Source organism: Hemitrygon akajei, chromosome 10, assembly GCF_048418815.1.
Source record: "Hemitrygon akajei chromosome 10, sHemAka1.3, whole genome shotgun sequence".
Taxonomy (NCBI): Eukaryota; Metazoa; Chordata; class Chondrichthyes; order Myliobatiformes; family Dasyatidae; genus Hemitrygon; species Hemitrygon akajei.
This window is the reverse complement of record NC_133133.1, coordinates 124,139,007-124,166,984: the sequence shown is the minus strand read 5'-3', so window position 1 is coordinate 124,166,984 and position 27,978 is coordinate 124,139,007. Positions and strand designations below refer to the sequence as shown.

Here is a 27,978-nt window from a genome sequence, read left to right as displayed (position 1 = left end):
GAAAATCTTTCAATGTAAATTAGCTGACAAATTCAGAACAAGATCAAATGATCAAAGCCAAAGGGAGCATAATGTCAACTACCAAAGGCTCTCTTCAGCTCTGCGAAGTGGACCTGGTCATCAAATGATGTTAGTCACATAAAATATCTCAGGTCGTGAATGCACCTTCCAGTTACTGCTACAGTCTACTGGCTTCTAATTAAGAACTGTTTGACTAAAGGAGGTGGACAGATTTACAACTTCCTAACAACACCCACTTCCCTGTTAGGTAAACACTAATATGTAGTGGGGCCAATTCTGATATACAACTCTTTTATCTATGTGAAGTACCAGTCTCTGAACCCTATCTCTCCCTCCCAATTTGTCAATAACATGGTAGAGTTCACTGGACAATTAACGTGTTTCTCCACAGCAGAGTGGAGCTGAAGATAGTGACAATTTAAAGGAAGATGTAAAAAAAAACCTACTGCATATGACTCCTGGATACAAGTTATAAATTTACCTGTGATAAACCATCAACTAAATTGTCAGCTTCTCTCTTTGATGTAGTGGGAATGGTGAAAATGAGACACATTGTTGATTTGACAAACTCCTCTAATTGCATTGGAGAACTGGGGGTCATGAGCCGGCATGCACACACAATGACATTCACACAAAGTATTATTTTATCGTTTCAAAATTTAATGGTTAATAGTCAGTATTGAAGTTGCCAGGGTAAGCATTTGTATGGAGAGTCACTGAATGCTCAGGACAATGTGCTGGTGAGATTGGTATGATGGGCTCTTGATGGCTGCCATGGGGACAATGAGCAAGAAGACCTGTTTCTCTGTTGTATGACACCATGACTCAAATAAGTCTCAAAGATGTTCACAAAACTATGCAAACATACTTAAAAAGGGGTTTTGGAGTAATATTATATTCAGCCTTATGGGAGATGATGGGAGAGGGGAGAAGAGAGAATGTCCAGGGTAGGTAGGGTCTTTGATTATGCTGCCTGCTTTACTGCGGCAGTGAGAAACATAGATGAGTGTTTACTGTGATGTGCTGAGCTGTGTCCACAACTCTCCGCAGTTTCTTGCAGTCATGTGCAGAACAGTTGCCATACCAGACCATTATGTATCCTGACAGAATTCTTTCTGTGGTACATTGGTAAAAAAAAATTGGTGAAAGTCAACAGGGATTTGCCAGCTTTCTTTAGCCTCCTGAGGAAATAGACATTCTCATTTCAATTAATCTTTTATTATACTATTGATAATCTCATAACTCTGAAATAATCCATAGCCTCCATCCAATGTTAGTTATTTGCATAAGGCTGAATATAATATTACTCCAAAAACCCTTTTTAAGTATGTTTGCATAGTTTTGTGATCCAGTCACCATGAAAATGCTCAAGGAATGGCTGGACTCAGACTACCAGGAAGTTTTAGACTTGGGGATAACTGTGACATCCACCTACTCCACAATAGTTTCATGGGCCAAGGAAACAGACCGAAAGAGAGAGAGGAGGGGTAGTAATGTGACTGTAGTGGGTATTACTGCTGCAATGACACAGAGGACTTTCTTTGTGTGCTATCATCAGGGTACCTAGCAAAGGACTTCCAAAGCAGAATAGGATAAAGACCATGGTTTGTTATAGCTGTATCCTATCATGCCATGGTCAGAAGCAATGTCCCAAGAAGGAACAGTGTCCCTAGAGGAACTCAGCAGAACAGGCAGCATCTTTGGAAATGAATAAACAATTGTATTTTGGGCCGAGACCCTTCTTTGCGATTGGAAAAGAAGAAGGAACAAATATGTGACCGTCACCTACCAGGACAGGCAGAAGCCCCATATTGACCGTTGACCAGAATATAGAAGTAGTAAAGACAGTATCCAGTCAGACAATGAGCTATCAGCAGCTCCCATTGTCACCCTTAATGTACACAAGAGGTTTAATAGGAGACCAGCAATGGAATATGTTGTGGACAGAGGAGCTATAGTATCTATAACTCACCTTTCTTTGGCCATAACTGGAGAAGCTATTTATCTCACAGGTGTAGGGGGCAAAACAATGAGGGCAGAAACAAGTGAGTCTCAAGTACCTGAGATAGAAGGAATGTGTTTTTCAGTGGAATTCTGGGTGTGCCCAAACAATGAGAGCACAATTCTGGGGTAGATGCACTTAGTAAGGCAGGTGTTGTCATAGACTCAGGGAAGGGACAGATTACATGGACAAGTCAGGGTCAGCAAACAAGATTCACACAGTGGACAACATTTTCACAGCAGCCCTGATGAGCAGGGACCAGAGACAGGATGGTGTATATAGATTATGTCAGGAGATCCCAGGGTATCGTTTGAACACGAACAAGATTGTGAAACAGTCGGAATAGACCCAATAGAACAGAAGATAAACACCCATGAAAAGTGGAAGCAAAAGCCTGAACTAAAGGAATCTGCTCCACCATTTAATCGTGGCTGATCCATTTCCCTATCAACCCTATTCTCCTGTGTTCTCCACGTAACCTTTCACACCTGACATCAAAAATCTGAAATATAGCTCAAGTTGGCTATTTGGAAGTTTAGTTGGTCACCGAGCTAGGCAAAATGTTTGCAGACATTTTGGCTCCAATCAAGAAGCCATCATCAACACACAGTTGAGGGTGTTGTCTCCTCTGAATCCCAGCTTATATACTCCTCCAGGGTCCAAGTAGATGTTGATTAGATGTCATGATCTGGTTGGCTAGTTAAAAATACAGTAGAAGATTCTGATTGGCTAGCTTCAAGGGAGGTCCACTGGAAGTGTTTGCTTTGCTGTCCAGATCCCGAGATTACTGGCAATTCATTAATTGTTGGCATCATTGTTTCTCTTTTCTCGGTAATGGGTTCATATTCCAGATCTATGTCGATAGATTCCAGATCTATGTTGATGGATCCTTCTGCAGAGAACCAAGCTTTGAGAAATTCTCATTCTTTTCTTGTTCTTGCTTGACTCAAGACTCTAGCTGCCGTCCAGTTAAAATGGTGTCCTTCTTTGTCTTCATGAACTGATATTAACAACAGTGCATCGTGCATCTGCTCGCTAGCTGATGTTCGTGTCACCTGGTCAATAGTTTTCTTCCTGTTTGACCAACATAGTACTTGTCACCGTCACTACGCTGGATTTTGCAGATAACACTTGTTCTATCAGTGACATTTTCTTGTGCTTTGAGTTCTGATAGGTTCCTCCTCAAAGTTGCAGTCATTTTGTGAGCAACTGTGATGTTGCATTGCTGAAGCAGTCTTGCTGTCATTTCTGAGACATTCTTTATGTACGGCAATACAATTCGTTTATTCATCATTCGGGTTTCTGACCTTGAGGCACCTTCAAATGAAGCTAATTGGATTTTCGTTCTGTTGAAAGATCTTGAAGAGGCTCTTTTCTTCTTCCAGTTTTGTGTCTCTGGCATTTCAATGCGACCCAATCCTCTTTAATAAGGTCTTCACGCAGCTTTGTTTGTGACACTTTGAGTGATTGCAATTGAAGTTCAGAATTTGATCGGTGTGTGTTGCTTTCCTGTAGAATGATGTCTGTAATTGACCAGCGGTGATTCTCTTGGTAAGATTTTTTTATTAAAAAAACTATCAACCAATGTCTTAAATACACTAAACGACCTGACCTCCACAGACAGATGTGGCAACGAATTCCACAGTTATAAATGGACTTCCCTCTAATCTGAAGTTGTGTCCTTTGATTCTAGACTCCCCCACTCTAGGAAATATCCTCTCCATATTCAGTCTATCTAGGCTGTTCAATATTTGATAGGTTTCAATGAGATTCTACATTTCCCTCCCCCACCATTCTTCTAAATTCCAGCAAATACAGGCCCAGAGCCATCTGATAAGGAGCCCAGAGCTCCTTATGTGATAAGTGTTTCATTCCTGGAATCATTTTCTTGAGCCTCCTTTGAACCTTCTCCAATATCAGCACTTCCTTTCTTAGATAAGGAGTCCAAAACTGCTTAGAATACCTCCATGCTTCGCATCTGTCTAAGTCTTTCTGCAGCCTCCCTGTTTCCTCAACACTATCTGCCCCTACACCTATCTTTGTATCATCAGCAAACTTAGCCTGGAACTCATCAATTCCATCATCCAAATCATTTACATAAAATTTTAAAATAAATGATCCCAACAATAACCTCTAAGGAACATCACTAGTCACTGACAGCCAAGTTTGCTAACATGTGCAGCACCTTGTCAAAGGCCTTCTGAAAACCCAAGTTCCCAAAATCCACTGACTCTCCTTTATCTCTCCTGCTTGTTATTTCCTCAAATAATTCCAACAGATTTGTCAGGCAAGATTTTCCCTCAAGGAAACCATGATAACTTTGGCCTCCACATGCCTCCAACTACCCTGAAAACTCATCCTCAAGAATCAATTCCAACATTTTCCCAACCACGGAGTTTGGTCTAAATTGTCTATAATTTCCTTTTGTCCACTTCTCTCCCTTCTTGAAAAGTGACATTTGCAATTTTCCAGTCCTCCAGAACCATGTCAGAATCTAGTAATTTTTGACAGATCATCATTAATGCTTCCACAATCTGTTCAGCTACCTATTTCAGAACCATGGGGTGTAGTCCATCTGGCTCAGGTGATTTATTTACCTTTCAATCTTTCAGCTTCCCAAGCACACACCTTCTCCCTTGTAATACCAAATCCACTCACATCTGCCCCCTGACACTCTTGAATCTCCAGCATATTGTAAGTGTCTTCCACAGCGAAGACTGATGCAAAGTAGTTACTCAGTTCATCTGCCATTTCCTTGACCCCTGGTAGTATATCTCCAACATCTTTTTCCAGTGGTTCAATATCCACTCTATCCTCTCTTTTATTCTTTATATATCTGAAAACAAAGTTAGTATCTTTTGCGATATTACTGGCCAGCTTACCTTCATATTTCATTTTTCTCTTCCTTATGGCTTTTGAGTTGTCATCTGTTGGTTTTTAAGAGCTTCCCAATCCTTGAACTTTCCGCTAATTTTTGCTTTATTTCTTGCCCTCTCTTTTGCTTTTACGTTGGCTTTGACTTTTCTAATTAACTATGGTTGTGTCATCCTGCCTTTAGAATACTTAATCTTCTTTGGAATGTATCTATCCTGCATCTTCCAAATTGCTCCCAGAAACTCCAACCATTACTGATCTGCTGTCATCCCTGCTAGTGTCCCTTTGCAATCAATTTTAGCCAGCTCCTCCCTCATGCCTCTGTAATTCCCTTTTCTCCACTGTAATACTGATACAACTGACTTGAGCATATCCCTCTCAAATTGCAACGTGAATTCTATCATATTATGATTACTTCTCCTAATGGTTCCTTTACCTTAAGCTCCAGAATCAAATCCAGTTCATTACACAAAACCCAGTTCAGAATACTTGTTTTCTAGTGGGCTCAACAACATGCTGCTCTAAAAAGCCATCTTGTTGGCATTCTGCAAACTCTCTCTTTCAAGGTCCAAAATTAGCACCAATTGATTTTCCCAATCTAACTACATATTGAATTCCACCATGACTATCATAACATTGCCCTTTGGACATGCATTTTCTATCTCCCATTGTAATTTGTAGCCCACATCCTGGCTACTGTTCGGAGACCTGTATATAACTTCCATCAAGTCTTTTTACCTTTGCAGTACCCTTACCCTTCACTCTACCCACCACAACCCTAAGTTTTTCATCCCGTGCCACGTCTTTCTAAGAATTAGATTTCATTTTTTTACCATCAGAGCCATGACACCCCTTTGCATACCTGCCTGTCCTTTTGGTACAAAGTGTGTCCTTAGCTGTTAAACTCCCAGCTATAATCTACTTTCAACCACAACACAGTGATGCTCACAACATCATATGTGCCAATCTCTAACTGTACTACAATATTGTTTACCTTATTCCATACACTGTGTACATTCAATTATAACACCTCTAGTGTCGTATTTGTCACCCTTTTCAATTTTGTCCCCTTGTTTAGACTGCAACTCATCCTACTGATTCCAATTTTGCCCTATCATCTGCCTGTCCATCCCGACAGTGTCATTACACACTGCCTCTGCTTGTGTAGCAACTGCCCCATTGTCTGCCCTATCATTCAGTTCCCCTCTGCCAAATTAGTTTAAACCCTCCCAACAGATTTACCAAACCCGCTTTCAAGGATATTGGTCCCCAGGCGTAACCTGTCCCTTTTGTACAAGTCATACCTTTCTCAGAAGAGATCCCAATGACCCAGAAATCTGAAACCCTGCCCCCTGCACCAGTTTCTCAGCCACACATTCATCTGCCAAATAATCCTGGCGTGTGGCACAGTACCTCATCACTACTATTGAAACTCTTGTCAATCATTTATTGTTAACTTTCTGTGTAAAGGGTTCAAAACATTATGTCAGGAGAGTGGGATTTTCTTGAACTCTCCATCCTGCAGGTTTGCTGTGTAAATAAAAAGTTTTATATTTCCCTGTCTCAGCTTCTGTGTGGCTCAGATTTAGTCAGTCACAACACTTACAATCATGTTATTGAACTTTCCACCTGTATTTACTGTCTCGAGCCTTTCGCAGTTACACCCATGCTGAGAGAAGTCTTCATATCAGCACCAACCCTTTGTCACTCCACCAGCATCTTCAACTAAAGGTCAGAAAAACTGAAGGCATTCTGTTTGATCCACAAACCCACCCCTATGACTGCACCCATGCGACAGATCAAACTTCCACCTGACTTCTGTCGGAGCCCATTGTTAGAGTGTCCCACATTCTGAGTTAGGTTTTATATCTATGTCTGTTGTTAACTTTTTGCTGCACCTCCACCCTTTTGAAGTCCTGCTTTAATTTTTTTCAATGTCCTTCCACTCAAGATCTAACCAGGGCAGATCCTGACATGCAGATATTTGCTAGTTACGTTCTATCCCAAGCAAAGTGTTGTATCCATCACTCAACAATAGGGAATAAGGACAAGAGTCGGCCAGTGGCCACATGGGTTTGCTCTATCATTCAGCATTCAGTAAGATTAAGACTGTTCTGATCTGGGGCTGGCACAGCCCATCTCCACGAGATATAATGTAGCCCAGTTCTAAGCAACTGAGACCAGCGCAGATCCCAAAACTCCCCAGCTCCAGGACTTCCAGAACATCTGCGCAGACCAGAAGCAGCTGGAGACATTGACAGTCATAGAGAACCAGCTTGTTCTCCAAGGCAACGCCAGCAGATTCACCACAAGGAACCAGAGCCTGTGGGAGAATTGTGTCCATATCTCTGCACGAAAACAATGGGCATGGCATGTAGGCTCAGGACAATTGACAGTGATCTGACTTTGAATGTCAGGCCTTCAATCTATGGATATGAAAGCTGATTCAATGTGCATGGTGTGAAAGGAACCAAACAATGTTTGCTCACCTTGAATACCTGGTAAAGTTTAAAGCGGTGTGATGTTTCTGTGAGAGTGCGACCTACCACCCCTCCACAATAATCGGATATTAGAATTAGAATTTTATTTCTTACATCCATCTCACAATATGAGAGAGACAAAATCTTCATGTTGTATCTCCGTTGCTAAGTACAAGCAATAAGGAAAGGACATATGGGAGGATATTGCCCAAACACTATGGTTGTAAATACAATTGTTTTGTGTAGATATATGTACAGTCAGATATGCAATCAGATCAATGTGTATTGATAAATGTGCTGGCCTGGTGAAAGAAGCTGTCCCAGGGTTGTTGGTCCTGACCTGAATGCTGCCATACTGTTTGTCTGATGGAAGCAGCTGAAACAGTTTGTGGTTGGGTTGGCTGGAGTCCCTCCGGGCCCTTTTTATGCACCTGCTGCTGTAAATGTCCCGAGTAAAGGTGGTCCCATGGATTGTCAACGTGGTCAGGGACAACTGGTGTTATGCCTCCAGTCTGAGTGTTGTGCTGTGGGGAGAGAACTTCACCATCACTGAAGTCACAAACATGGCTGCTGGTGGGACACCTTGTGGTGAATATAACATTTCAGAAACACTGCGCTCCTGCTCCTACTCATCAGTGTATACACTAAGAGCATTAGATATAGGAGCAGAATTTGACCATTTTGCCAATCAAGTCTGCTCAGCTGTTTCCGTACATCCCAACTGTGACTGCCATTTGGCAGCTCCCACCGCTGGGAGTGGCATGTGGAAATTACATTTTCAGCTGTGATCTAGAGAATATTGAGGAAATCCAGAGAGATTATTCAGCATGACAAACCATAAAGATCCTCTTTGACTCCCCGAAGCACTGGTGAAAAGCAAATAAGTAGAGCAGGGTGACCCAAGAGAATGCAGATGCTGGAACCTGGATGCCAGAGGTACTCAGCAGGCCAGGCGGCATCCGTGGAAGGAAAAGGGCTTTCGAAACTTTGGATGAGACCCTTCATCTAGATGCTTATTTGCTGTAAGGTGAACTTCAAGAGGTTTTTCTTTCTTAACGGTGTCCCAAAAGCAAGATGGATCCAAAGAATATTGAACCAACTTTGGAAAAGCATGCAGAGTCTGTTCCTACTGTACCCCAAGGTGGAACTTAAAGAGGTACAGAATCAACCTCTTCGCCTCAGAATCTTCCAAGATAGCCTGCCTCTCCAACACTTCATGGGTATATTATTTAAACAGAAAGAGATTCAGGTACAGATTTATTGCATGTACTGTATATCGAAACATGCAATGAAAATTGTCATTTGATTTAAGAACCAACACACGCAAGGATGTGCTGGGCGCATCTTGCCAAACATAGTATGCCACAGTGCTTGGTAGAACTGCACACAACACAGTAAAACAGAACATACCAAGTAACAAAGCAACAATGGCAAAACAAGCCCCACTCCTCCCTCACCTCATATGCAAATACACAGTCCTCTAACCCCTGGACAGACCTCCATCAGTTGCCTGCCTCCAGCAGGCTTCTGGATTCACAGACACTGGCATCTGACTTCCCCAGTGGACTCGCAGAGTTTCACAGGCTTCGGCTTTGGCTCAATCAAATGGACTTCTGATTGATCGTTCGGCTTCGATCCAGTCCTCCAATCAGCCTTTAGACTTTGATCCAGTCCTCCAATCAGCCTTTAGGCTTCGATCCAGAACTCTGATCAAACTTTGAGCTTCAATCTGAACTTCCACTTGACCTTCGGACTTTGATCCAGTCCTCCAATTGACTTTCAGGCTTTGATCTTCAGTATCAATCCTGGTCTTGCAGATGATGATGATTGAGGACTCTGAAGGAGGGCCCTAGCAGTAGGCCTTGAATGCACTGACACATTGTAAAACAATGCATTGATTTGGTGGGACCATTAATTTAAAGAAAGGCATGCATTGATTGCATTTTGTGTATGTAATCAAATAAATATTGAAATAAAACATGCCTCTCAGAATTCAGCATGTTTCAATCAAATCACGTGTTTCTCTAAATGCATAGTTCCACCAAATCAAAGTAGTGTTTTACTGCAGTCACATTACTCTGAGCATCTGGTCTGGTTAATTGGATTCAAGACAAGTGTCTTCCTTCTTAACTAGAGCAACCAAACTGTACACCATGCTCTGGGTGTGGTCTCACTAAAGCTCAACCTGCTTAGAGCAAGGCATCCCTACCTTGAAGATCCATCTACTGGACAGTCAGTCTCAAGAGACAGAAGCAGAGGGAATAAGAAAGAGGAGAGGGGTGTCAAAGATTAACCAGGTAAGTTTGAGAGCAGGGTGGAATTTGAAGGCAAGGTTGATTAAATTGATAAACTCAGAATGGGAGCAATGATGCAGTTGCCAATTTAGCTCAGGAAGATTTGGGGAGCACTCCCGGTGAAACATGGACTGTTTAATTGGCCAACTAAAAGGCAGACATCGGTACGGCCCATGTGAGTGTCCATAGCTACATTTTTGACTTAGAGAAGGTGGGAGGAGCCAAAACAGAAATTACTGAGTGTGAGGGCCAGTTCTGCCCAAGATGGAGGAGCGTGGTGGTGGAGGAGAACTGATTAGATATGTTGTCTAGAAGGAAGCAGAGAGTTTTAGTGCCTTCCGGATGGAGGATAGACGTGTATAGGGACTGGACATAGTGAAAATGAGGCGATCGGGACAGAGAACTGAAAGTGATTGATGAGGTCGAGAACATGTGAAGTGTCATGGATGTGGCTGGGAAGGGATTGAACCAAGGGGGACAAAATAGAGTTGAGGTGTTCATGCACAAGTTATGTGGGTCAGGAACAGGCAGAAACATAGGACCCACCTGGACAGTCAGGTTTATGGATTTTGGGTAGGAGACAGAAACGAGCAGTGTGAGATAAGGAAACTGAGGATGGTGGCAGTGAATGGGAGATCTCCAGATGATGAGGTTGTTGATGGTGTTGGAGACAAATGGCAGAAGGGTTCTGTTCAAGGGGTATGAAAGAGGAGGTGTCTGATTGTTGCCGCCTGGCTTCAGCAAGGTTGAGGTCAGTCCGCCAGAGTACAACAGCACCCACTTGTCTGCGGGTTTGATGGAAAATGGATCACTTTGCTGGGATGGTACTATAGGCCTCTCAATATTTAAAGTAGATGGAGGTGAAGACAATCACTGAAGAGAGACTGAATAGATTGAACTTGTGTTCCTGAAGCAGAGGTGCATAGAGAGGGGGTTGTGAAAGGGGTACACAGGACATTGTTGCAATAGATAGTAAAATTCTTTCCACACAGCATAAGTGCCAAAAACTACATATTTTAGGATAGCAGGCAAAAAGGTTTACTCAGGGCCTGAGGAAGTTCTTTGTCACCCAAGGAGTGATAGGAATCTGCCTGAGTAGGTGGTGGATGCAGAGTCTCTCGTAACATTCAATGAGTATCTGGACAAGCCCTTGAATCGCTAGGGTATAGAAGGCCATGGATGGCCCACGTGCTGGTAAATGGGCTTAGTTTGATGGGTATTTGATGCTCAGCTTAGTTATGGGCCTGTTTCTGTGCTGTATGGCTCTGCCCTTCAAAGCTAATTAATGAAATTAATTATTATGTACAAATTAATGGTTTATCAATAAACCTGTTTAGAATAAAAGGAATCTTGAAACATGTTACTTACAACTTGTCTAATGTTTACTGTATGTGGGTAGGCGTGAAACACTTTATCTCCTTCAATTTCTATCATGCTCATTATTTTGTTTTCTATAAATAATGGGAAATAGAGGAACCTCATCTTCAGACAAACATCATTATACAAAGTCAGAAAATCAGGTGTATGCCATAATCACATCTTACAAAACAAGGCCAAGAAAGTCACTTTTTTTAACTGGCAAAGACAGAAGACCTTTATGTTCCAAAGCTATTTGGCATCTTGCCACTTTACCTCAAAGTCGATGGTATCTCTTTGAAAGATGGTCTGGATCCACTGATGCAGGACATCTACATTTGTAATTGGAGTTCATTTTGTGTAAAATTTGTTCTTTGATTGTGGCTTCAGGTGTTCTGTCTGTCACAATATTTACAACAAGCATATTCTCCTCGTTGACAGTCATCACTGGCTCAGGGGCATGTGCTCAGCACACTGATGTACTCTATATATACACATGACTGTGTGGCTAGGCACAGCTCAAATACCAGCTATAACTTTGCTGACGATAACAACCGTTGTTTGTAGAATCTCAGAAGGTGATGAGAGGGTGTACAGGAGTGAGTTATGCCAACTAGTGGAGTGGTGTCACAGCAACAACCTGGTACTCAATGTCAGTAAGATGAAAGTTGATCGTGGACTTCAGGAAGGGTAAGATGAAGGAACACATACCAATCCTCATAGAGGGGAGAAAAGTGGAGGGAGTGAGCAGTTTCAAATCCCTGGGTGTCAAGATCTCTAAGGATCTAACCTGGTCCCATTATATCGATGCAGTTATAAAGAAGGCAGTGGCTATACTTTATTAGGAGTTTGAAGAGATTTGGCATGTCAACAAATACACTCAAAAACTTCTACAGTTGTATCATGGAGAGCATTCTGACAGGCTGCATTGCTGTCTGGTATGGGGGAGGGGCTAATTCACAGGACCAAAAGAAGCTGCAGAAGGTTATAAATCTAGTCAGCTCCATCTTGGGTACTAGCTTACAAAGTACCCAGGACACCTTCAGGGGGCAGTTTCTCAGAAAGGCAGCGTCCATTATTAAGGACCTCCAGCAGCCAGGGCATGCTCTTTTCTCACTGTTACCATCAGGTAGGAGGTACAGATGCCTAAAGGCACACACTCAGCGATTCAGGAACAGCTTCTTCCCCTCTGCCATCCAATTCCCAAATGGACATTGAACCCTTGGGCATTACCTCACTTTTTTTTAATATACAGTATTTCTGGTTTTTTGCATGTTTCTACTCTATTCAATATAGGTACAGCATACTGTAATTGATTTACTTGTTTATTTATTATTATTATTTTATTTATATTTTTCTCTTCTAGATTATGTATTGCATTGAACCGCTGCTGCTAAGTTAACAAATTTTACATCACATGCCTGTGATAATAAACCTGGTTCTGATTCAAAGGATACTAAAGGAGCAATAAAACAGTTGTGTTTATCTATTCATCAATCCCTCTGTCCTTTGTTAGCCCAGTTAAACAGCATCCTTCTGTTTGACTGCCATACCTCACATGGTTAGTACAAATCAGAGATGGCAATAACTTTCTGGAATCCTTTTACACCCCCCACAGACTGATGCCGAATGAAGGTAAAGAAATAATTGATGTCATGCTGATGTAAAGTGAATCTGGAATGAGTTATCCCAGTGTGCCATGTACTATATGAATGACTATAACATGTCTGCACTATTAGCAGTCACTTATAAATGTGTAATAACATATATTTACAAATTATATTACTTAACTGGTGTGAGAAAAAAAATCAGTTGCCAACAATTAGAGTTATTGTCAAGCAAAACTTGTATTTATATATCGCCCTTCAGAGCAATGTTATCAGAAAGAAGACTATCAACAAATCAATTCTGCATGGCAGCATAGTTGTTAGTGTGACATTATTATCGTACCAGCAACCCGGATTCAATTCCCGCTGCTGCCTGTAAGGAGTTTGTACATTCCCCCCATGACCACATGGGTATCCTCCAGGCGCTAGTTTCCTCCTACATTCCAAAGGTGCATGGGTTAGAAGATAATTGGTCACATGGGCAGCGCAGGCTCATAGGCCCAGTATAAGGCCTTAAGACCGTACACCAGTGGAGCAGAGTTAAGTCATTTGATCCATCGAGTCTACTCTGCCTTTCGCCATGACTGATTTATTATCCCTCTCAACCCTATTCTCCTCTCTTCTCCCTGTAACCTTTGATGCCCTTACTAATCAAGATCCAAAGACTCAAAGTACATTTATTATCAAAGATTGTATAAATTATGCACCATGAGCTCTGTTTGCTTACAGACAGCCACAAAGCAAGAAACCTGAAGAACCTAATTTAAAAAAACCATAACCACTGCACTGAAAAAGAGGGAAAAAACACATATCATGCAAACAATAGAAGAAAACGATAGTGTTCCAAACCAGATTAAGTCCTTAGATCCACTGCCTAGAGCAGCCTACAAACTTCATCAATAAATATATCCAATGAGTTGGCCTACAAAGACTATTGTGGCAACAAATTCCACAGACTCACCACACTCTGGCTATAGAAATTCCTTCTCATCTCAGTTCTAAAGGGACGTCCTTCTATTTTGAGGCTATGCCCTCTGGTCCTAGATCTCTAAATAAACCACTGTCTCTATTATTTTGATATGGGCATATCCAATATACAAGACTTAGTTGACAAAACTCTCTTTTTGTGTGGTGTGGAAGAATTGCCAGTCCCTATGGATTGGTTTCTAGTTTACTGTTGTATGTGATTAGCAGAGACAGTCTCAGTAGAAAACCCTCTGAAACACAGCTACAGATGCTGATCAGATTGTCCCCTACTCTCAGCACAAAATGTTTACTGCCAGCTGTGCCTAAGCTCAGAGCCTGAGCATCAGTTTCTTGTGGTGCATCTCCCCCAACTTCACATTCCATTCCTTGTAACTAAATGGATACAAGATATTGTCAGGGATATCTGCTCAAGATTTGTCAGTGGATCAGTTTATCCCAAAACATTTCCTGTGGCATGATTGTTGGAGAATCCATGCATTTCATTGTCATTGCAATTTTCCAAACTCCTGCAAAAGATTAGACTGCCTTTGCAACAAGTTCAATGTCACATTGGATTTGTGATACTAGATCTCCCAGTAGGGAATGAGACAGGGTAGGTGACAGAAGTTTATGTAGGGGAACACTTTGCATCTAGAGCCATAGGAAAATACAACACAGAACAGGCCCTTTGGCCCATCCAGTTCACACTGAACCATTTAATAAACTGCCTAGTCCTATCGACCTGCACATCCTTCCCACCTATGTACCTATCCAAACTTCTCTTAAATGTTCAAATCAAGCTCACATCCACCACTTGCACTGGTAGCTCATTCCATATTTTCATGACCCTCTGGGTGGAGAAATTTTCCTAATGTTCCCCTTAAACACTGTACCGTTCACTTTTAACCCACGACCCTTAGTTGTAGTTACATCCAACCTCAATGGAAAAAGCCTGCTTGCATTTGCCCTATCTGTACCCTTCATAATTTTGTATACCTCTAACAATGTCCCCTGAATCTTTGAATGTTCCAAAGAATAAAGTCCTAACCCCTCTTTGACTCAGGCCTTCCAAACTCGGCAACATAGTTGTGAATTTTCTCTGCACTCTTTCAATCTTGTTACATCTTTCTTGAAGGTAGGTGACCAAAACTGCACACAATACTCCAAATTAGGCTTCCCCAATGTCTTATAGAACTTCAACATAATTAATGGTCTTAATGCCATTAGTTTCAAAGATATTTTGGAAAAAGATAGGTCTGGTCCTCAGGTTGAGATTCTAAATTGGAGTAAGGCTAATTCTGATGGTATCAGAAAGGATCTGACAAGTGTGGATAGGGACAGGTTGCTTTTTGGTAAGGGTGTACTTGGTAAATAGGAGGCCTTCAAATGTGAAATTTTGAGAGTAGTGTTTGTATGTTCCTGTCAAAATAGAAGGCAAGCACAACAGTTTTAGGGAAATTTGGTTTTCAAGAAATATTGAGGTGCTGGTTAAGTAGAAGAAGCAGGAGCTGCATAGCAGATACAGGCAGGCAAGAACAAATGAGGCAGTTGAGGAGTATAGGATATGCAAGAAAACTTAAGAAGGAAATCTGGAGAGCTAAAAGAAGACAAGAGGTTGCTCAAGCAGACAAGGCAAAAGAGAATCCTCAGACTTCTACTGATATATATTAAGAGCAAAAGGACAGCAAGAAACAAATTTGGTCCTCTGGAAGATCAGAGTGTTAATTTATATGTGAAGCTGAAAGAGATGGGGGAGATCTTAAATGGATTTTTTGTTGGTATTTACTCAGTCTATAGATGTGAGGCAATGCTGCAGTGACATAATAGACCCTACACAGATTGCAGAGGGGGAGGTGTTTGCTGTCTTGAGGCAGATTAGGATGGATAAATCCCCAGGGCCAGATACTGTGTTCCCTCGGACCCTGTAGAAGGCTGGTGCAGAAACTGGAGGGGCACTAGTAAAGATATTTAAAGCGTACTAAGCCATCGGTGAAGTTCCGGAGAATTGGAGGATAGCTAATATTGTTCTGTTATTTAAGAATAAGCCAGGAAATTATTGTGACTGGTGAGCCTGGCATCAGTGGTGGGGAAGTTACTGCAAGGTATTCTAACGGACCATATATATAAGTATTTGGATAGATAGGCACTGATTAGTGATAGTCAATATGGCTTTAATGTGTGGAAGTCATGTCAAACCAATCTTATAGAGTTTTTTGAGGAAGTTACCAGGCAAGTTGATGAAGGCAAGGCAGTGGATGTTGTCTACATGGTCTTTAGTAAGGCCTTTGACAAGGTCCCACATGGGGTGTTGGTCAAGAAGGCTCAGTCGCTTGGCATTCAGGATAAGGTAGTAAGCTGGATTAGACATTGGCATTATAGAAGAAGCCAAAGTGTGGTTGTAGATAGTTGCCTCTCTGACTGGAGGCTTGTGACTAGTGCTGTGCTGTACTAATCGGTGCTGGGTCCATTGCTGTTTGTCACCTGCATCAATGACCTGGATGATAATGTGGTAAATTGGGTTGGCAAATTTGCGGATGAAACAAAGATTGGAGGTATAGTAGAAAGCGAGGAAAACTATCAAAACTTGCAGCAGGATCAGGACCAGCTGGTCAAATGGGGCTGAAAAACTGCAGATGAAGTTTAATGCAGACAAGTGTGAGATGTTGCACTTTGGGAGGATCAAACAGGGTGGGTCTTACACGGTGAGTGGTAGACCACTGAGCAGTGTGGTAGAAAAGAGGGATCTGGGAATACAGATTCATAATTTTTTTGTAAGTGCCATCATAAATAGATATGGTTGTAAAGAAAACTTGCTTTGATAGGCCTGAGGACATGTGCACAGGAGCTGGCATGCCATGCTGAAGCTGTTCAAAACATTGGTTAGATCACACTTGAAGTATTACATACATGTGTGGAAACCAGACTATAGGAAGGGTGTAGTAACAATGGAGAGAGTGCAGTAGAGATTCAAAAGGTTGCTCCCTGGAATGGAGAATTCTAATCATAAGGAGACATTGGATAGCTTGTGATTATTTTCACTGGAACATAGGAGCTAAGGAGATAAATGGGGTGCATAGATAGGATATTCATAGAACAGTACCCTATAGTAATGAGCACAATGTTGTACCAAACTAATTAAATTAGTAATCAAACTTGCAACTAAGCTAATATCTTCTGCATATACAATGTCCGTATCCTTCCATTGCCTATTGAAGAGCCTCTTGAATTCCCCTATTATATTTGCCTCCCTCACCACCCCAGGCAGCACATTCTAGGTGCCCACCACTAACTGAGTAAGAAAACTTGCCCTGAAAATCTCCTTTGAAATTACCTCTTCTCATATTAAATGCACACCCTTTGGTATTAGACATTTCAACCCTAAGAGAAAAAAATATATTGGCTGCCTACTCTTTGTCTCTCTTAATCTTATAAACCTTTGCCACTCAAGAGAAAACAACCAAAGTTTGTCCAACCTTCTAATGCAGTCAGCATCCTGGATCCCTTTTAATCCAGTCAGCATCCTGGTAGCCCTCTAATCCAGTCAATATCCTTCTTCACCCTTTCCATAGTCTTCACATCCTTTCTATAATGTGATGACCAGAATTAAATGCAGTGCTCTGGATGCAGCCTAACCAGAGATGGACGATAACTTCTTGACTCAAGCTCAGTTCCATGCTTAATAAAAGCAAATATGTTGCATGCCTTCTTTACCACTCTATTACCCTGTGTACCCACATTCAGAGAGTATTTTTCATGCAGTTGGGGGTGGGGTGTTACTGAAAGGCCTAGAGGTTAAGGAGAGGATGTTTCCTATGATGGGAGTCTGGGATGAGAATAGAAGGGTATTCATTTAAAACAGAGGTTAGGAGAAATTTCTTCAGTCAGACAGTGGTAAAACTGTGGAATTCCTTGCCACAGATGTTAGGTATATTTAAAGCAGAGGCTAATAGTTTCTTGATTAGTAAGGGTGTCAAATGTTATGGTGAGAAGGCAGGAATGGGGTTGAGAGGGACAATAAATCACAATCAGAATCATGTTTAATATCACAGTCATGCATCCTGAACTTCATTAACTTAGTGACAGCAGTATAATGCAATAATGATAAATATTTTTAAAAGAATTATAGTAAGTGTATATATAAAAGTTAAATTAAAAATAGTAGTGCAAAAACAGAAATAATAAAAATGTGAGGCAGTGTTCAAGGTTCAATGTCCATTTATAAATCGGATGGCAGAGGGGAAGAAGCTATTCCTGAATCACTGCGTGTGTGCCTTCAGGCTTCTGTACTTCCTTCCTGATGGTAACAATAAGAAGAGAGGTTATGGACATCAACTTTCTGAGGCACTGCTCATTGAAGATGTCTTAGATACAGTGATGGTTAGTATGATGGAGATGACTAATTTTACAACTTTCTGCAGCTTCTTTTGATCCTGTGTAGTAACAGCACCCCACACTCATACCAGATGGTGATGCAGCCTATTAAAATGCTCTCCACAGCACATCTGTAGAAGTTTTTGAGTGTTTTCGGTGACAAACCAAATCTCCTCAAACTCCTAATGAAATATAGTGGCTACCTTGCCATCTTTGTAGCTGCATTGATATGTCGGGACCAGGTTAGATCCTCAGGGATATTGACACCTAGGATTTTGAAATTTCTCCTCTCTCCACTTCCGATCCCTCTATAAGGATGGTTTGTGTTCTCTTGTCTTATCCTTGCCAAAGTCCACAATCAACTCTTTCGTCTTACTGACTTTGAGTGCAAGGTTGCTGCTGCAACACCACTCAACTAGCTGGTATATCTCACTCTTGTACGCCCTCTCATCTCCATCTACCATTCTACCAACAATGGTGGTATCATCAGCAAATTTATTGGTGGTTTTTGAGCTATGCCTAACCGCACAGTCATGGGTACAGAGAGAGTACAACAGTGGGCTAAGCACACATTCCTGAGGGGCGCCAGCACTGATTGTCAGTGAGGAGGAGATGTTATTACAGATTGTGGTCCAGTCAGGAAGTCGAGGATCCAATGGCAGAAGTAGGTACAGAGGCCCAGGTGCAGTAGCTTTTTGAGTGGGAATGTAGGAATGACAGGGTTAAATGCTGAGGTATTGTCAACGAAGAGTATCCTGACAAAAATGTTTGTATTGTCCAGGTGATCGAAGGTCGTGTGAAATGCTGTTGAGATTTGTCTGCTGTAGGCTTATTTTGGTGACAGGCAAATTGCAGTGGGTCCATGTCCTTACTGAGGCAGAAGTTGATTCTAGCCATGACCAGCCTCGGACATGATGGAATGGCAGAACAGATTTGATGGGCCAAATGCCTTATGGTCTTATGATTTCAACGGATATGGGCCTAATGTGGGCAAATGTGATTAAAGTGATAGGTATCATGGATAGTTTGGCCAAGATGGGCTACACTGCTTGTTTTTGAGACGTAAGATTCAAGAATGGATGACTACAACTGTCATTTGAAATGTGCAGACAATCTTACCTTACGATCAGACCTGCTGCAGCAGATCAGGAACCCAAGGAAATCCTTTAAAACTCACTAATGTGTGGAACATGAAGTGTTCCATCTAAAGTCCAGTAGTTTGTAGCTGCAATCATACCACTGCCCTGAAAGTTGAATCAGTACATTTCCCCACCCACTCAGATGATTTCTGCAGACTAGCTTAAAAGGCATAGGTCGAGTGGATAGACAGACATTTTCCCAGGGTGGAATGGGTTGATACAATGGGGCATAATTTTAAGGTGATTGGAGGAAAGTATAGAGGGGATGGCTGAGATAATGTCTTTACACAGAGAGTTGTGAATGACTGGAGCATCCTGCCACAGGTGGTGGTATTGGAGATACATAAGGGCATTTAAGAAACTCTTAGATAGGCACATGGATGGCAGGAAAGTGGAGAACTACGTAGGAGGAAAAGGTCAGTTTGATATTGCCAAGGTTTGAATGGTTAGCACAACAATTTGGGCCAAAGGGCCTGTACTATGTTGTAATGTTCTATGTCCTAGTTTCATCAGTTGGCTTTACACATTCCTTGTGCATGGAGACATTATTTGATGTTTTTGACTCATGTGTTTGATGCAATTTTTTGCCCTCTTACTGCTTGCAGTTCAGTATTTGTTCCAAAACCAAATAAGTTCGCAAGTTGAAAAAAGTGACGAAACGGACTTTTAACATTGTAAACCAGCAGGTTGTTGTTATGTCTCCCGCTCGCTGTGAAAATGGGCGACACCTCCCTCTCCCTTGCCAGGGAGAGGGAGAACCTGTGGTTTGTCGAGTGTCGGATGAATGCGAAGCCTTTGGGGTAACTCTGGTCTGTGTCCTTGCTATTGTTTAGCACATGCTTGGGCTTGGTGATGGTGTCGATGCACAATTTTTTTTGCTGGTGAGGGGAGGAGGGATCATTGCTTGCTGCCACTTATGCATGGGAGGGGGAGCTGGGGAGGGACTCACATTTAACTGTTGTTCATTCTCTGGGGCACTTCTCTGTTTTTGTGGATGTTTGCGAAGAAAAACATTTCAGGATATATATTTTATATATTTCTCTGACATTAAATTGGACCTTTGAACCTTTCAAGTCACTCTAAGTTGAAGAAACTAACCAATTTAAAAAGACATCATTATAATTATTTTTTTTGTATCCTTCACAACTGCATAGAATTTTATATTGTTAACAATGAGTCACAGTTTGCTCAGATAACACAGACATAACTTTGTATCTATTGATCTGAAATGTAAAATTATTTCACAATATCAAAGAGAAAACACTTACCATAGTTTGTTGGATAGTTTTTCCACACTCTCCTGTCCCGGCAAAGTACATTGCCGGTTTTTCTCCATAGCTGCTCTTGAAAGTGCTGACAGTCTTTGATCTCAGTCCAAGTTCAATGCTTCCATGCAATTGTTTCATTGGCAACTCACAAATTGCCATTCATTCTTAACCCGATACCATCATGCCTTCTCCATCTGAAGTTTCAGAGATTGTCTGACTACTTTTACAATTTATACTGATCACTTCAGTCAGCGAGGTTGCTGGAAACTTTCTACAGTGTTCACTTCTTGATGCTCACAAAGGGGCAAAGAATCATTGCACATAGAAGGTGACCAGTATGCTCAGTTTTACTATGAATGATATTCTACGTTTGGTGAAATCCAGATTGGCAGATTTTTGTTATCCTGCCTGAAGGTACCTAAATTGTTCTCATTTGAAATATAACTACAAAAACACATCAATCATTTGCATATGCTTTTTTGTATGCTTATTCTAATGTTTCCTCGTGTACAGTACTGGCAAAAAACTTAGGTGTGTGTGTATATATATATATATATATAGCCAGTGTGCCTGAGACCTTTCAACAGTACTGTATTTATCAACGTGAAGCAACGAGCAAATATGTAAATCTGGTGGGAGCAAAGGATTTTAGGAATGGTGAGGATGGAGTGCCACAAGAAGAGTGTGGGACAGTGGCAGAGAAGGAGTGCCAGGGTCAGGAGCTGGCAGGGTGCAGACACACCCAGCCCTGAGATGCCATGCAAGGACATTTGATTCCAAACAATTGACTTATTCATCATTACAGAAAGTCTCTCAGGAGCTTCCTGCTCCCTCCTCTCTTCCTCCTCTTTCTCTTCTCCTTTTCCCAACCATGGATTCCCTCCCTCTACCCCCTTCCTACTCTCAATCTAGAACAGAGGCCCATATCAGAATAAGCCCATATCATAAGACCATGACATAGGAGCAGAATTAGGTCATTCTGTCCATCGAATCTTCTCCACCATTCCATCATTGCAGATCCCAGATCCCACTCAACCCCATACACCTGCCTTCTCGCCATATCCTTTGATGCCCTGACTGATCAGGAAACTTTCAACTTCCGCCTTAAATATACCCACGGACTGTGGCAGAGCATTCCACAGATTTACTACTCTCTGGCGAAAAAAAATTCCTCCTTACCTTTCTTCTAAAAGGTCATCCCTTCAGTTTTGAGGCTGTGCCCTCTAGTTCTGGATATCCCCACCAGAGGAAACACCTTCTCCACATCTACCCTATCTAGTCCTTTCAACATTCAGTAGGCTACATCACTCACGTGTGTCATGAAATTTGTTTTTGTTTTGCAGCAGCAGTACAGTGCAATATATCAAATTATTAGAGTACTGAAGTCTTAAGCACCCTAGCTGTACATACTGTATGTGCCTACAACTTTTGCACAGTACTGTATACTCAGGGAGGGTATTTGACATTTACAACTAAAACACAACTGTTCTTAATACTAATCAATCAAACTCCAACAACAAAATATTTTGATTGAAATATATTGTTCATTGTAGCATTCACAAATGTCCTACTAAATAACAATACTTGAGGCCATTCAGCCCATTTGGCTCCATGCTGGCTCCACCAAAGCAATCTCATCAGGCCCATTACTCTCTTCTGATATCCCTGTAATCTACTTTCTTCCACTTTTCTGCACATTTCTTTTGATTCTTCTCCCAACTAACCACATGAAGAAGTGATTTGTGATAAGCGTTTAACCTACCATTACATCTTTGAAAAGAGGAGGGAACCATAGTGCCCAGTAAAAGCCCTCACAGTCACAGGAAGAATGTGGAAACTCCATGGTGACTGCTTCCAAGTACAGGATCAAAGGATGATTTTTGAAGCAGTGGCACCAACATCTGAAGCGTTGCTCACAGTGTGGTTTCACCACAATCCCATTCAAAACCCATCTAGATATATACTTGTGAGTCATGTTTACAGTCAAACAGAATATACATCAAAATGCATAACTCAGCATTTGCAAGTTAGCACAATTTCAGAGCCAAAATCAATAAATTACTGCCATAAATAATCTGTACTTGCTCAGTGTAATCTGTTAGTAGATTAAATTTAAAAGACTGTTCAATTGTTACATAGGTCTGTGATCTCTCTCTGAAGAGAAAAACACACCTGCGTCCAAGCCACCTGTAAGTCTATCTGAGATAACCAATGTTACATATTGTCCTCTGATGCCAAGACACAGCTTGGGACACAGGATCAAACACTTTGCAAGAAGCAAGACTCATATGCTATTCATACAGAAGCCAGCATTTATTTTAATAAATCACTCACACTCAGAATACCACTGATATATATTCTTAACATGTGTGACAGGAAGACCTATATATACTGGGCATGACAATTGCAGAGTGAGGTGTGGGCCAGCACTAGCAAACCTTTTTAAGAAGTGTGTGCCCAAATTGGTGATCATTTTCTAAGAAAACTCTCTCATATGCCATGGTAAATTTGAGCAGGGATTATCATTGATTAATGAATTAGTAATAGTAATTATTGACATTTTTAATGAAGAACTTCAGTCCTGTTGCCTATTTATGTATATTGATTATTTTATTATTAATAAAATTATAATAGAGACAGAATGAAACAAATGATTCATCTTAGAAAACCTGTTCAAAAATTACTAATGTGAATCTTTTAAAAGATAGTTGAAAAATAACATCATTTTTATATAGTATTGTTATTGTAGCAGTTTACCGTATACTATTGTGTGCACCAGATCTGAGAGAATTTCAAAACCTATCATCTAATGACATGTATTTGCAGCCATCTAGCTGGTATGACATGTTTCTTGTGAAAACATCTCACTGCTCTCGAGTTGTAAAAAAAATCATTCACTGCATCATTTGGCAGTAAAGTTGACCTTTACATACCTTTTTATTATAGGTGGTGCTTAAAGAATTGAGGGATGGCACTGCATGCCGCATGCCAGCAAAAGTTTTGCATGTGGCATCTTGGGCGCACCACATATATCATAGGTTCGCCACCTCTGAAACTGTAGACAATCCCACTGAATCAAATGGTGAAGTCTCTGAGTAATTACATTGCAAAGATGGAGCTCCTCAGTCTGTAATCGGCTGGGAGCACAGAACTCAACCAATGTCTCAGTCAGGAAGTCTTTGGAGTCTCCAAGGCTGACCCTTAATCAGCAGCTCCTTCTGCTTGCTCACAAGAGTGACTCCAAAGTGAAATGCGACTAAACATGCCCACATTCTTCCTTTCCCATAGGAGGTCTATTCAGTGATTACAGTATCACAGGATTACAATAATACAGTGCTTCATGAAACAATCTATTTACAGTATCAAATTACAACCTGACAATCTCTAACCAGAATGTACCCAAGGCCCTGTTTCGCCCATCAGTTCTGGAAATCTCCCATTGTACCCGTGCATACTGCATGCACCTTCTCCAGGAACACATGGGCATGGACGTTACCCCAGTCGGTTTGTGCAGAACCCTCAACTCCCCTCCTGTCATGATCCATGAATGACAACCTTGGCCAGGCCTGGGTGCAGACTGACAAGGAGATTCGCAGTTTACAACGGTGTTGCCAGGAGCTGAACTGGAGTTAGAGGGAAGTATTGAATAGGTTTGGACTTTACTCCATGGAGCATTGGAGAAAGAGAGGAGATTTCATAGAGGTATGCAAAATCATGAGTGGTATAGATAGGGTAAATGCAAGCAGGCTTTTTCCACTGAGGTGGGGTGGGACTAGAATGAGAGGTTATGAGAGGTAGTTGAAATATTTCAGGGGAATATGAGGGTGAACATCTTCAATCAGCAGGTTGTGCAAATGTGTAATGAGCTGTAGCAGAAGTAATAGTTGCAGGTTGAACTGGAACATTTAAGAGAAGTTTGGATAAGTACATGGGTAGGAGAGATATGGAGGGCAATGGTCCAGGTGCAAGTCAATGGGACTAGGCAGAATAAGAGTATGGCACAGACTAGATGGGCCAAAGGGCCTATTTCTATGATGCAGTGCTCCATGACACATTGTTTATAGTTTCAAATTCTAACATGATCATCTCTATCCAGAGTGTATTTCAGGTCCTGTGGTGTCTACCATTGCTGGAAATTCCCCTCTCTACCCATAGCCACAGTGTGCTCCTTCTCCAGGGACACACGGGTGTGTATGTAACCCTAGAAGAGAGGAAGGCAATTAGCTTGGGCAGAATCTTCAAATGCCCTCCTGACTGGACATGTGAATGGCCACTTTGGCCAGGCCCAAGAGCAAACGAACGAGGGGATTCCCCCCCCCCCCCCCCCCCAACCATTACCTTCCCAAAGCATGACCAAAGATCAGGAGCTGGAGGCTGAAGTACAACCAGAACTTGAGGAGCAGCCCCTTCATATATTCAGATAGAAGGCAACATGACCACATTCGCAAGGATATAGAGTGACCAGGCAACCCCCAACTGTCCAAATATAGAAAAACTAGAGAAATAACATGAAATTCATACATTTCTTCTTAAATTAAGGTGTATCAAATTATTCCTTGCTTACCTAAAGATGCACAAGGATGAGAAGGTTTCTTCAGGAGGTTATTATCCAGTGGTTCATGCTGGTAAATGAGATGGGGTTTATTGTGCTCGTCTTCATACTGGTCTCCGTCTGGATTCAGGAGAGGTTCCAAAAAATACTGTCCATCGGCGGATTGAAAAGTGCCCATCTGTCACAGACAGCAATAAGAATGAATATTTAAAACCAGTCATGGATCATTAAAATTGGTGAGTACATATTACCTGAGGAAGTCAGCAAATTAGTGCTATCTGGTGCAGCTCACACTGAGGAACACTGGGAGATCACCAAGAAACAGTCACTGCAATGGAACGATGATGGGGCTGAGATGGATTCACTGCACATTAAACTGGGGAAGCAGAGAAGAGATACATCTGGGAGGCAGAGCCAGATCTGATAACGGACATCAGTGATGGTCAGAGCACCCAGATCATGCTGAGCAGTCAGCCATCACATACCAATGTTCTTCCTGTCCCCAACATCGCCAAGGAAGGGCCTGGCCAGGTTTGTATGTTCTCCCCATGACCGTGTGGGTTTCCTCCAGGTAATCCAGTTTCTTCTAACAGTCCGAAGACATACTGGTTGGTAGGTTTATTGGTCATTGTAAATTGTCTCGTGGTTAGGCTGGGATTAAATCAGAACATTGCTGGGCGGCCTGTCTCGAGGGGCCAGAAAGGGCTTATTCTGTGTTGTAGCTCAATAAATAAAACAATAAAACAAAATCATTTGGGTGATGTCTGCACGTAAGGTCACAAGGACCTCTGGGAACATGTCACAGTAGATTATGTTCATGGCCTGTACAATTCATTTGGCAGAAATCCTCATCACAAAACCAGTGCTGCCTATAAGGAGCTTGTACATTCTCCCCGTGACTACATGAGTTTCCTCTGGGTGCTCCAGCTTGCTCCCATAGACCAAAGATGTACTGGTTGATTTAGTTGGCCATTGTAAATTGTCCAGTGGTTAGGCTTAGATTAAATTGAGGGATTGCTGGGCAGTGTGTCTTGAAGGGCTGGGAGGACCTATTGCATGCTATAGCTCAATAAATGAAAAAAATAAAAAAAACTATTCAAACAGGAACCAAGATCTTGCTAGGCTGGTGATGAGAAGATTCTCACTGAACTAATGATATTCCCACTACAAACTCCAGTCACTGGGATCTCTCAGGCTACGTCCACACTACACTGGATAAATCCATAACCGAAGCTTTTTCTCTTCGTTTTTACCCTCAGTCCACAATAAACGGGTGTTTTCATCCCCCGAAACCGGAGCTTTTCAGAAACAATCTCCAGGGTGTGTAATTTTGAAAATGTCACTTGGGCAGATTAGTGTGGATGGGGTAACCGGAGAAATCTGAAAATGCTGTCAGACAGCCGCGTGCCATTTCATTGTTTTATTGAATGCAACCTAACAATTTCCAAACAGATGGCAATGAAACTGAAGCCAGAAGGGATAGAAATGTACTCACCAAATACTTTGACCCATAACTTACTGAATAAATAAGTATATTCACTTTACCCTGTTTTCTGCCCTTGCTTGTATGAAGGTGGTTTACCTATTTATGCAAGTTCTTTTCTGACAATAGATGTGTAACAGCCTAATGTAACATTGTATGGAAATACAAGATAATACTGATACAGACATGCTTTATACATTTAACAAGGTGCTTTATTAATGCAACAGAGTTCATCAGTTTTTCAATGTTCGTCATCAGCCGGGTCATACTGTCCATGAACTTCCTGTCGGTTGCCTCCATACGCTCCAGTACTTTTTTTTACCTTTAAGTCCTCCTGTGTGAAAGCCAACAGCTGCCCGTCGTTTTAAGTTTTTCTAGTCTGTGACTGAACAAACACGCACAGTGTTTTCACAGTGAGTCTTTTCACAGTCTTTCACAGTGAGATTCAACACCAAACGTGTCGCTTGTTTTCGGTAGATGAGTCCTGCACATGCACAGTAGGAGGAGATTCGCTGAAATATCCATTTCAATGTGGACAGAGATATTTTTAAAAATGCCTAGTGTGGATGCCTAACATTTTTACTTGAAACGGACATTTTCAAAATTATTCGGTCTAGTGTGAATGTAGCCTCAGTGAATAGGTTCCATTCCCACTTTCAGCCAGATGATCACTATCTCACTATTCTATTTTTGTGCTGTTTATTTATCTATCTATTCATCAAGTTTTATTTATTTATTTACATATGTTCTTACTCATGTAGTTTATAGTACTTTTTAACTCTTGCGGTGTTCTGCTGGCACAAAACAATAAATTTCACAACCTATGTGAGTGATGATATACCACATTCTGATCCTGATTCTGTATGTAGACATCAAAGTCATTCCTGTATTTCCACTTAGAAAATAAAGGCAGTGACAGTTACTTGATTAACACTGCAAATTTTTAAACAACCTACGACAAAGCATTCATTCCTTTAAGTCCAGTACTTCAATGTGCTTTGTGTGGTTTTCTCCTGATTGCTTCTGGAAAACTGGTAACAAACAATTTAAAGGTTAAATTACATAATCATACCGTGTTTTTGTCTAAGAAAGCCAGCCAAAACTAATAAAGTTCATTTCTAAGCTGCAGGAAAATGCAACATATTATCTCTAAACAGATTGAAGTACTTTTGGATTTCAGAAATACTTTTATACAGGACTGGCTGAAATACTTCAAGTGATTACACTAGGGAAGGTGCAGAGGATGTTGCCTAGGAAGGAACAATTCAGTTATGAGCAGAGACTGAGTTTGTTTTCCTTGGAACCCTAATTAGATCTACAATATCATGAGGGGCCTAGACAGGAGAGTGGAAGGAACACTCACCCTTTCCTTCAGACATGGTATCTCTAATGAGAGGTTTAAAGTAAGAGGAGGAGATTTGTAATTAATTACTAAAGGTCTGAGATCTAGAATGTACTGCTTGAGGAAGAGATTATCTCACAATTATTGACATGGACACATGAAAATCCCTAGAGACAGAGTATAAAGTGAGGTTAGTATAGATAGTTACAGTGGTCAGGATGGA

The 27,978-nt window shown here is 41.4% G+C and overlaps 1 protein-coding gene across 1 annotated transcript in view; it reads right to left on the bottom strand.

Moving 5' to 3' along the window:
• Nucleotides 1-27,978, bottom strand: part of LOC140734642 (A disintegrin and metalloproteinase with thrombospondin motifs 20-like) — a 536,409-nt gene that overhangs the window by 457,174 nt on the left and 51,257 nt on the right. Inside the window, exon 3 of the mRNA XM_073058884.1 lies at nt 24,943-25,108. Coding sequence (XP_072914985.1) covers nt 24,943-25,108 — 166 coding nt within the window. The remainder of the gene's footprint in view (nt 1-24,942; nt 25,109-27,978) is intronic.